The sequence below is a fragment of the Oncorhynchus kisutch genome, linkage group LG30 (assembly GCF_002021735.2).
Source record: "Oncorhynchus kisutch isolate 150728-3 linkage group LG30, Okis_V2, whole genome shotgun sequence".
Taxonomy (NCBI): Eukaryota; Metazoa; Chordata; class Actinopteri; order Salmoniformes; family Salmonidae; genus Oncorhynchus; species Oncorhynchus kisutch.
In genome coordinates, this window is record NC_034203.2 from 17,403,991 (window position 1) to 17,416,012 (window position 12,022).

Genomic DNA, 12,022 nt, shown 5'->3' on the forward strand with positions numbered 1-12,022 from the left:
ATTCAAATTGCCACCGATAAAATGCAATTGTGTTTCTTTTCCGTAGCTTATGCCTGCCCATACCATAACCGCACTGCCACCATGGGGCACTCTGTTCACAACTTTGACATCAGCAAACCGCTCGCCCACACGACACCATACACGTGGTCTGCGTTTGTGAGGTCGTTTGGAAGTACTGCCAAATTCTCTAAAACAACATTTATGGCTTATGGTGGAGAAGTGAACATTCAATTCTCTGGCAACAGATCTGGTGGACATTCCTGCAGTCAGCATACCAATTGAACGCTCCCTCAAAACTTGAGACATCTGTAGCATTGGGTTGTGACAAAACTGTACATTTTCGTGGCCTTTTGTCCCCAGCACAAGGTGGACCTGTGTAATGATCATGCTGTTTAATCAGCTTCTTGATATGTCACACCTGTCAGGTGGATGGACTATCTTGGCAAAGGAGAAATGCTCACGAAGAAGGGATGTAAACAAATGTGTGCATGGAACATTTCTGTAATCTTCTGTTTCAGCTCATGAAACATGGGACCAACACTTTACATGTTGCATCTATATTTTTGTTTAGAACTGGCCAATGTTCTACATAGGTCAGCGCAGAAAACATGATAATTAACTACAATAACCATAATCCATTGTGCAGCTACTTGTCCGGTCTGTTTCTTTTTGTGTGATCAAGAGGGGATACATAGAGCAGTTGCTTTGCAAGGTATTGGTATTCAGTCACAGTATGCCTTACTTAGAACTACAAAATGTGATTTCGTCAGACAGCAGCTCTATAGAGATCAGATGACTTGGAATGGAAGTCATCAAATAAAACAAATGTAATATACACAACTGTAATATTTGATTAAAACAGGCCTAAAGTAATGTGAATAACTAATGGTTAATAAGTGATAAGCAGTCATGGGCAGTCTACCATCATGGGACATGTATTAACTTTCTCTGCCATGTAGAATCATTTATCATCGAAACCCATCTCAAAAAGCACTAATCGCTCAGCACTAGTTTTTTATCAAAAGCAATCACTTTTGCGTGTGAAAACAGAATCCTACTCATCACTCCGCATGCTTCTTTCTCACTTTTGTTTTTAGCAGACTTGGCCAGAGCAGGGCACCTGGCTCACCCGATCCAAACTCCTCCCACCGGGATAAACCAGCCAGATAAACAAACAACCTCATTGTTAGGATGGAGACATGAGCATCTGGTCATTATATACAGATGTCTGATTCTCGTTGTTGACAAAGCTATGATTTAAACATCCCACTTTGAGCAGGCCTATTGAGTGCACCACACAATATTTTCGAGTTTCCTAACATTTCCTGAACGGGTACATCATTTATTATATCTTTCGATCACACTATTTAATAAACAGGCAGGACAAGATCAATATTAAAGTATTCAGTATGTTTGATTTTAATAAAGCATCACAGAGACAAATGTCAATTTAGCATTTAATCAGTTCCCCCACTTCAGTGTACACTGTAGAAGAAACTCACATTTAGTGAGAGGTTAACTGTTACGGTGCATGCAGCTTCATGTTATTTATGTTTCTAGTGACACCAAAGAAATACACTGTTTTAAATTCCAGGAGTAAAGGCAAGATGTTCCAATGAAAGTTTACAATTCAAGTACACTTTACTCGAATGCTATTTGAGCCTTTTTCGTATAACAATTGGTGGCCACAGCAATTGGAAGCTATGACTGTGGGTGTTCACGTAAGTGACAAGTTGAACTACCACTAAAATCCACCAACATCTCATTGCTTGCTGATACCTTCTCAGATGTTATGTTTGTGCTCCACTGCACAGCGGCAGCTTTTCAAAACCAGGAACGACACGTCCGTGTCACTCAATACCTCAATATAATGAATGATAATAAATGTTTGCGGTTCCTGAATTATGTTCAGTTTTACTCCAGAGGAAAATGTATACAATTGAGACAGAAGCTGGACTAAAAAGTAAACCGCATCGATCAATGCCTTTATCTGTGATCGTTGGTTCCGGACTTCCTCTTGCCAGAGAAAAGATGTTTTGGCTTGAGGTCAAATACATGTCTGTCTGCCTCTCCCTTCTTCCCCTGGCGGTTCATGTCCTTCTGTTGGTTCTTCATCAACTTCTTGGCCTGTTTCGCCATCTATACAGAAAAACATACTTTCAGTAAATCCTCAACAAAACACAGGTTGCGTCCCAAATGGAACTCTTATTCATATATAGAGCACTACTTTGACCAGGGCCAATAATAGGGTTCCACTTCAGACAAACTTAATCTTCATAACACCTCCAAAAGCATATGTTTCTTTAAGCCAAGGGACTAACACTTCTCCAATATGCATTGTGCATATTTTTAACACAAACCATTTCACCTGATGACAGGAAGATCTAGCGTAGCCTACACCACATACCTTAGGATCGCGAACACCAGATTGGTCGCGTGGAGGACGAGAGGCACTCTGACTGCGGGTTCGAGAGGTGGGAATGACAGATGCCTCACGCTTACGCTTCTTGGCAACGCCAACGCTCCGGGATCTACGGGCATTCACTGCATAGTGGCTCTGAAAGGACATCAACAGCAATGTGTGAATATAGTATCCGGTCTGTAGCTTGTATTAAGACATTGTACTTGACAGAACTAAATGAAAAGCAACTTACGTCATCTTTGCCAGTCATGTCCAGACCAAGGTCTCCCATTTCCTTCTCCAGGGTTTTTCTTTCAACCTGTAAATGTTTAACATTTTGGCCCAGTGATTAGTAAGACCGAAACTAAAACAAGATTCACTTTAAAAGTTCTATGCATATAAACAAGATGTCCATGTCACCTTCTTGACAGTTCTGGGTAGTCTGGGGCCGTGCACATCCTTGTCTTTGGAGCAAACGATCTTCAGCTTCCTCTTCTCTCTGATCTGTTTGGCCAGCTGACGGATCTCCTGCATCTCCTCGTCCTCGCTCTCCTCATCAGTCTCGTACTCCCCTGCCTTCACCTTCAGCTCCTCCTCCTTCTCCAGATCCTCCAGGTTCTGTATGGGCATGAGAGAGATGTTAGGAGAGGTGGCGGCCATAGAATTAGAATGAATAGAAAAGGCATCCCCATTTAAGTCTATGATTCCATGAAATCACTAGAGGCATTCCCATTCCTGTCAATTATCCCTTTTCAGTCCACGTTGTCAGCTAGTGGCAGAACTGTCCATCCTATCAACAATAACTATGGTCAACAAGATCAGTGGTTTCACCCCCCCCACTCACCTTCATGATATCAGGGTCGATATAATCTGCAATGTTGTGACCCTCCCATATTTCAGGAATCACATCATATTTCTCATCTTGATTCATCAGATCCCAATATTCTGAAAAGAGGAAACATCAAGTATTAGAGAAAATGGACCAAATAAGTTTGCTGATAACCATGTACACAATATCCTTTCAGACAAGCTTTTGATAAAGTTGATGACAGCATCAATATACATACTCTGTAGGTCCAGGATATAATCATCCCCCATCTCCACCTCCAGGTCTCTCTCCTGTAAATCAATGAAATTGGTCATTTGTGAAATAATACTTAGTAAGACAGCTAGATCTTTACAATGCATGTTTACCACAACATAACCCACGTGGATTACATCCAAGGCTCTTCCAAGATAATCCTTCCACAACTGTTACTATTATTAGTATGGCTCTACCGTTTTGCGTTTGGGTACATCCACCTCCATTGTTTTCCTGCCAATCCTGGCTCCCTCCGGAATGAACGGTGGTCTCGCCTAGTGTTGAGAAAACAGGACAACTCAATTTCACCTGTTCACATTCTAAATGTATATAAACCATTACATTTTTTGTTTTAACATGACCAAAATCATGCTTATGACTTGCAAACATGTTTAACTTGGGCAAACAACGAAGTGTGGAAAGACGGACACATCCACAGAGAGTACAGTGTTTAACCTACCTTCTCGTCCCTCTTTGCAGGCACTGCTAAATGCAATCTGTTGAGCACATCATGCACCTTCTTGCCCTTCATTTTGCCGTCGACACGATGGGCCAGAAGTTTGTCACATGCCTGAAATTGAAGAAAATATATTAGTTATTTGTAGAACATTTAGAAAAATGTGCCACTAGCAAATTCTTAGTAATCAGAAGAGTGGACTAGACTCCTCACTTCTGTTTTCACAGTCATCACTCCCTCCTCAGTCAAAGTGCTGGTTTCAATGACAGAGATGCCCTCTGCAGTAAGGTCAGCAAAGATTTTCTGAGGAAACAAAGTAGGAAACCCTGATAAGCAAGTCCCATCTTGGAAGAGGATGACAAAGTAAACTGGGGCGAAAAATACAGCCAAAGTAAAGATAGAGAATATATTAACGAACATGAAAAAAACTACGAACCTGGTCTTCTTCAGTGAGTTCACTGATCTTCTTGACATCACACTTGTTTGCCACAATGAGCAAAGGCTAGAGGGAAAAAATACAATAACATTATCATATTTGCGTGAAACCAGAAACAGGGAACGCCGTCATTTGACTTTAACAGTAAAAAAAAAAAAACACTACTCAAAATGACAGCACAGAAGTGGACACGACTTTTCACTGTGAAAGAGGCTGTATCTATGTTGGTTGGTGATACAGATTCGGACCAGTCCTTGCACTTTGAAAAGCGATGTTGAGGTGAGTGAAATAAGTAAACAGCAGATGTATGTTTGGTGTTGTCGATGTTGGATGCTGTGAAATTTGGGGAATAGCTCTCAGATGAGCAAGTCCTGTCATGATAACTTGGTTGGTACAGGCAGACACATCAACAGTGGTGCTCAAATGATTGCTCTCGGGCTCAAGTTGCAGGGTTTAGCTGTATATAGTCAGCTAACTCGTTATCTTGTTTCTACCGATGTGGAAACGGCCCAAGATGCTTGCTATAGGTAGCTGGCTAACTACACTGAACAAAATTATAAACGCAACATGTAAAGTGTTGGTCCCATGTTTCATGAGCTGATTTATCTCAAATGATGTTCACAAATTTGTTTACATCCCTGTTAGTGAAAATGTCTCCTTTGCCAAGATAATCCATCGACATGACAGGTGTGGCATATCAAGAAGCTAATTAAACAGCATGATCATTACACAAGTGCACCTTGTGCTGGGGATAATAAAAGGCCACTTAAATGTGCAGTTGGGGGAGCGTAAAATTTGCATGCTGACGGCAGGAATGTCCACCAGAGCTGTTGCCAGAGAACTGTTACCCTTGCCCGGTAATGTGAAATCCATTATCCACTAGATTAGGGCAATTTCAATTGACTGATTTTCTTTTGTGAACTGTGACTCAGTAAAATTGTTGCATTTTGCATTTATATTTTTGTTCAGTATAGTTAGTCTTTCAGACAAGAACCTCAGCTGTCACTTTCCCTAGCTAGCAGTACAGACAACCATATAATTAGCCACCGAAACAAAGGCTAGAGTAATGTGTTTATCTGTTGGGATTAGCTTATGGTTTGTCATGTTTGATATATTCATCGACTGCATGAATCAGGCCTTCATGGTCGAACTGCTGCAAAGAAACTACTACTTAAGGACATCAATAAGAAGAAGAAACTTGCCTGGGCAAAGAAACACGAGCAATGGACTTTAGACCGGTGGACAATTGACCACAATTATCTCATCTGTTACTCCTCTCCCTCCGTTACTCTGTTCCTCTAGGGGTTGATCATCTTGACCAACTGAGGAGCTATTACAATGTTGGGGACAGAGGCAGAAAATTGTGGAAGTATGCGATTTGGGGGATGCTCAACATTGCCATCCGAAATGCGTACATTGTGTGGGGGACCCTGCAAAGGTCCCTTCCCAGAAACCGCAGGTGCTGGTCCCTGAAGGCATTCCCTTTGTGATATTGTAGAAAGTGAGGAGCCAAGAGTGTGGAACCAGGGACTTGTGGATCGAGTTGTAACTCATTTGAAAGCAGGTTAACTTTGAAGGGCGCAAGAGGGTGTGTGATGTGCATCCAGAGTGGAGGCAGTGTAAAGAGTGGGGGATGTGTAGAAACCTCCTTTGGGTGCTCTATGGGGCCGTGCTTCCAGAAGTTCCATGACGTTCTAGGCTAAATGAAAACACTAAAGTGACCATGTGAAATATGAATGTCCTACAAATCTTTTATCGTCTATGAACAGTTTGTTGTGTTTTGTATCTTCTCTCTCCATCTGGCAGCTCCTGAGTGGCGCGGCGGTCTTAGGCACTGCGTCTCAGTGCAAGAGGCGCCACTAGTCCCTGGTTCAAATCCAGGCTAAATCACATCAGGCCGTGATTGGGAGTCCCATAGGGTGACGCACAACTGGCCAAGCGTCGTCCGGGTTTGGCCATCAACGTAAATAAGAATTTGTTCTTAACCGACTTGCCTAGTTAAATAAATAAAGGTTAAAAAAAATAATGATATTGAATAATTCTTGTTGCATTCACTGAATTGTTGTCCAAGTAGGCTACTATTTCTATATTGTGTGTCAGGCCTGGTCTGTAATAAATCTTATTGAGAGGTTACCTACATTTTGCGTCAGGCCTGGTTTGTACTAAATCTTATTGAGAGGTTACCTACATTTTGCGTCAGGCCTGGTTTGAACTAAATCTTATTGAAGGGTTACCTACATTTTGTTGTGTGAAAATGAATAGTTGTCTGCATTTTTACAATGTTACAGAAGTAAGAATAGATGTCAATCAAATAGCCTACTCTGTGTCGGTTTTAAAATACTTGTGAATTGTCCTCTGGCCACATTTCAGATCATATTTTGATTTATATGTAAATAATATTTATAAGTATAATATATTAAACGTGGTACATTTTGAGTGAGTAATTTAGTCAGATTTACTACAATTGAAATACTCTAAGATGTTTTGTTGTGTTGAGTGTTAATCGTTTTCTGATAGTGTCTTTACTCAATGGAAGACAAAATTAGTGTTATTCCTATTGACATGAATGTGGTGTCATTAAATAAGAGGCTGTGTTCTTTAAAACTAAGTTAACTTGTAATTGTCATTTGTTTTTGAGCTGTGTGAGAAAATTAGTTTTATCTTAAATTACTAATCAGTAATCTAAAGCAGCATTCCAGAATTCTATAGGGGTCTTAAGTTTATTTAGTTTTTTTTGACATGCCTTGCTCATTTCAGAGAAATAATGTAGCACAGAGCCTTGAGACAAAGGACACTGGACATTAAGAAGAGGTCCGTCCTAGCCTCACTTGCGACTCTGGGCCTTTTCTATCCTTCCTTGGTGTACCCATGCTTACATGGCCGCAAGAGCCAAGCCCGGAGGCTTCACCCCCACAATTTTAGCAGGGTGCTTTAAAAGAAGGGAAAGGTTTTGACTTTTGACCAAGCTGTTGACTAACTCACAATCTTACAACTATCGACAATGCTGCTTCCATTAAACATGGTCTGAATAGGCACCCTATTCCTTATACAATCCACTACCTTTGACCAGGGTCCATAGGACAGTAATGCACTTTAAAAGGGTGTGTCATTTGTGATGCAGTCTTAAAAAGTAATCAATGGTGCCTCCATAATGTGACCTCTGACCTTGTTGGCAAAGAGGGGCCGGATGTTGTTGAAGAGCTCGAGCTGCTGCTCCAGGGTTTGGCCACACTGCTCGGAGACGTCCATCACGTAGAGCACAGCAGAACGCAGATGGGCCAGGGCTGTGATAGCCTGCATCTCAATGGTGTTCCTCTCCTCCAAAGGGTGGTCCAAGATCCCTGGGGTGTCAACCACCTGCGGCCACATATGGAGTTAGCAATACACATTAAATGGTCCAGGTGTTAATCGTACTCGACAACTCGTGATTGAGAGAGAAACTAACACTACCTCGAGTACTTTATTGACAGTCTCAGATATTGTGGTAGGGGTTATCCATAACATGTTCAGCGTGGTGCATGATTTAGTACAATCTGGTGGAAAAGTGTATGAATATCAAATATTTAACTGTTCCAATCTATTCCAGCTAGAGACAGCTGGCGTGTAAGTGCATTAAAGCCATCTTACCTGCCAGCGAAGGTATTTGTAATCCATGTGGCCGACGAACAAGGACTTGGTGGTGAAGGCGTAGGGCTGGACTTCAACATCAGCTCTGGTGACCTGGGGAAGACATGTTGACAAAGCTGAACTCTTTTCTCACACTACTAAAATGTTTTGTATGACCATTTTATCCACGTTCTGCATATGTACCAGGATGTTCAAATGAACCTCAACCCATTTATTTCTAGTTGCCTTTATTTTACCAGGGAAGCCAGTCACAACATTATTTACAACAACCCGACTAAGATTGATACATCATGCAGCAATCCAGACAAGAAACAAGAAGCCTCTAACAATGGGTGCTTAAACTTTATTTAAAAATACACCAAACTAATGGATTTGGCATTGGCCATCAGATCCTCAGAGTTCTACAGCTGCACCATTGAGAGCATCTTGACTGGCTGCATCACCGCTTGGTATGGCAACTGCTTGGCACTAGAGGGTAGTGCATGAGGCCCAGTACATAACCGGGGCTGAACTCCCTGCCACCCAGGACCTCATTTTTTATTTAGCCTTTAACTAGGCAAGTCAGTTAAGAACAAATTATTATTTACAATGACAGCCTACCAAAAGGCCTCATGCGGGGACGGGGGCTGGGATATAGGACAAATACAGGCCTATATACCAGGCAATGTCAGAGTTAGGCCCTAAAAATAGTCAAGACTCCAGCCCCCAGGTCATAGACTGCTCTCTCTGCTACTGCACGGCAAGTGGTACCGGAGCGCCAAGTCTGGGACCAAAAGGCTCCTGCCATCAGACTGCCGAACAGTTAATCGATTGGCTACCCAGATTATTTACAATGACCCCTTTATTAGTTATTCATCTTAATTGTTTTGCACAGACTCTCTTGCACTGGCTCTATGCACTCACTAGACTCTACCCACACATACTACACTAAAACTACAACACAAACATGCTGCTGCTACTCTGATAATTATATATCCGGATTGCCTAGTCACTTTTACCCCTAACTACATGTACATACAGTATTACCTCAATTACCTTGCACCTCTGCACTGGTACTCTTTGAATATAGCCGTATTGTTTTTGTGTTACCATTGGCTTTTTCTATTTGGCAAATAATTGTCTTGAGTTAAATCTGCATTGTTGGGAATGGGCTCGTAAGTAAGCATTTCACTGTAAAATCTACACCTGTTGTATTCTGCGCATGTGAGCAATACAATTTTATTTGGACACTAAAGGTTCTACCAACCATTGAACTGACAAAGAATAACAACAGGAATGCATACCTTGTTGATGAAACTAGACTTGCCCACATTAGGATATCCACAAAGCAGTAGAGTTCGAGTGTTGGGATCAATCGTTGGTAAACGGGAAAGATGCTGGCGCACTGTAAAAACAATGTCTTTAGTATATGTACACCGGAGCCATTTACAGGCATGCATTATGAGGATTCTGTGTTATGCACTATAGCCCGTTACCATATATGTGATTGAATATTATCTGCTGTTGGCTTGTGTGGATGTATGTATGTTTTGCAACATAGCTGACTTGAAACATTGTTAAGAGTTTCAGGGCCATGGGCCTTTCTCATGATGGAAAAATACAGAATAACATGAAGACAGGACCTGTGCAATGAGTTGGGGGGGGGCACATTCAGAACGTAGTGTTGCGAGAACAAACTGTCTTTTGTTAGATAACAGGAGCCAGGTGCGAGATAACGGTATCGAGCATGAGTGCATAGATACTCGACACAGCAAGTTACATCTATCAACTGGAGCGCCCGGGGGCTGGTACCAGCTCGTACGACAACAATCAACGATAGGCTGGGTGAGTTTAAACTACGCCCAGTCTCTACTCTGACAGGCCAGCTTGGAAGCAGGAACTTTTTCTGTCAGGGTATATTTATAATATCTTTGTCAAGAACACGTCAGTTCTCTGTTTGCCCTGCGAGGTGGGACAGAGAGCCCGTATATACGAAAATTGCATTTAACGCTTAGCTAATAAAAAATACATAGTATACAATGACTAATTGTCTGCCTAATTGTCATATTTATCCTGATACCAGATTCGAATTGACGCAAATCTAACAGCATACTTTGCCTTTCATCAAACAAAGTCAATAACTAAAAGATCACCTTGTTCCAGGTATTCCAAGCTTTGCTTCTGTCGCTTCATGATGGTGCACATCCGACCCAGAGCAGCGCGCTTCAATTGTTTACAGCGGTACAGGGAATCACCATACTTCATCAGTCGAACATAGTCTTTGGAAACACTGCAACAAGAACACATTTGAGTGGGACCACTCCAAATTGACCAACATATATGATCAGTGTAAGCAACAAAAAAAAGTGGGAAGAGTAAGCTTCATACTTGTCAATCAAATTCTTTGCTATGTTGATCTGTCCCAAAGCCAACTTGTAATGGTCTTTGTCATACAAGACATTCATCAAATCTGCATAGAAAGGATGGATATCCTGTGGAAGACCATATTATTCATTAGCACAAAGTGGAACTTGGTAGTGTCTGAATTTTACAAGACTTTCAAAGCAATAACATTACTTACGTCCAATTTGGGAAAGTCTGTCAAAATCTGGGAGAGCCGATCATGATAGTTCTGTTGGGTGAATTTCACCTTGCGCATGTAGAAATGCCTGATGCGGTGAATTTGATAATGCTTGTGTACTACTGTCGGAGTCTTCCTTTGGGTTTTCGATAAAGTGATGTCAATGAATTCCTGTGAAATACATTGGGAACGGCAATCAGCACATTGAATGAGGACAATTTAAACCAAATGTATTTGTCAATACTATGTGTTTTACAATAACAAACTATTCACATCGGTAGACACGCATTTGTATGTATACTGTTGACCCCCCAAAAATAAATGTCATGCGTGGCTTCTCTCCCTTCCCAAGCACAACACGTGTCTCTCTCCAGAAGCAGACATTTAATTCCAACCAGATAAACCGCACGTTTTCGTAATTTAGAGTCGGTATTTTCCGGAGAAACACATCAACAACTTGTAAAACGTGTAAAAACGTACCTTTGAGGTGGGAACCACCATAATCTTCTTAAAATTATAAAGTGCCATTTTTTCGGAGCACGTTCGGACACTGACTGCAAGCGGAAAGGACCCAAACCGGATCGAAACAACAAAGATGAGGAAGTGAAGCTGTTACATCAAGAGGAACTCCACGTGAGAAAATAAATGTGCGCTTTTTTTTACACTGCCCTCTAGTGCTCATATGAAGTCAGGGATGCAAAAATTACATTCAGTTGAAGTCGAAAGTTTACATACACTTAGGTTGGAGTCATTAAAACTTGTTTTCAACCACTCCTCAAATGTCTTGTTGCAAACTATATAATGTACAAACTATAGTTTTGGCAAGTCGGTTAGGACATCTACTTTGTGCATGACACAAGTAATTTTTACAACGATTGTGTACAGACAGATTATTTCACTTATAATTCACTGTATTACAATTCCAGTGGGTCAGAAGTTTACATGCACTAAATTGACTGTGCCTTTAAACAGCTTTAGAGCTTCTGATAGGCTAATTGACATCATTTGAGTCAATTGGAGGTGTACCTGTGGACGTATTTCAAGGCCTACCTTCAAACTCAGTGCCTCTTTGCTCGACATCATGGAAAAATCTAAATAAATCAGCCACGGCCTCAGAAGAAAATGGTAGACCTCCACAAGTCTGGTTCATCCTTGGGAGCAATTTCCAAACGCCTGAAGGTACCACGTTCAGCTGTACAAAAATAGTACGCAAGTATAAACACCATGGAACCAGGCAGCCATCATCTCTGTCTCCTAGAGATGAATGTACTTTGGTGTGAAAAGTGCAAATCAATCCCAGAACAACAGCAAATGACCTTGTGAAGATGCTGGAGGAAACAGGTACAAAAGTATCTACAGTATATCCACAGTAAAACAACTCCTGTATCGACATAACCTGAAAGGCCGTTCAGCAAGGAAGAAACCACTGCTCCAAAACCGGCATAAAAAAGGGACTGGTG

The 12,022-nt window shown here is 41.4% G+C and overlaps 1 protein-coding gene and 1 non-coding gene across 2 annotated transcripts; both read right to left on the reverse strand.

Annotated features, from left to right (window-relative positions):
• Nucleotides 1-1,395: 1,395 nt before the first annotated feature.
• Nucleotides 1,396-11,172, reverse strand: gtpbp4 (GTP binding protein 4). The gene is made up of 17 exons (XM_020466576.2): nt 11,043-11,172; nt 10,563-10,733; nt 10,370-10,473; nt 10,135-10,271; nt 9,286-9,386; nt 8,003-8,095; nt 7,541-7,732; nt 4,376-4,441; nt 4,153-4,242; nt 3,943-4,053; nt 3,680-3,757; nt 3,469-3,520; nt 3,246-3,346; nt 2,822-3,019; nt 2,655-2,720; nt 2,408-2,557; nt 1,396-2,139 (listed from the first exon to the last, which is right to left on the reverse strand). Exons 1-17 carry the CDS (start codon nt 11,088-11,090, stop codon nt 1,987-1,989), a joined length of 1,911 nt encoding a protein of 636 aa, XP_020322165.1. The 5' UTR covers nt 11,091-11,172; the 3' UTR covers nt 1,396-1,986.
• Nucleotides 7,138-7,318, reverse strand: LOC116358712 (small nucleolar RNA SNORA81). The gene has a single exon (XR_004206476.1). It is a non-coding gene; the product is annotated as a small nucleolar RNA SNORA81 (small nucleolar RNA).
• Nucleotides 11,173-12,022: the final 850 nt, after the last annotated feature.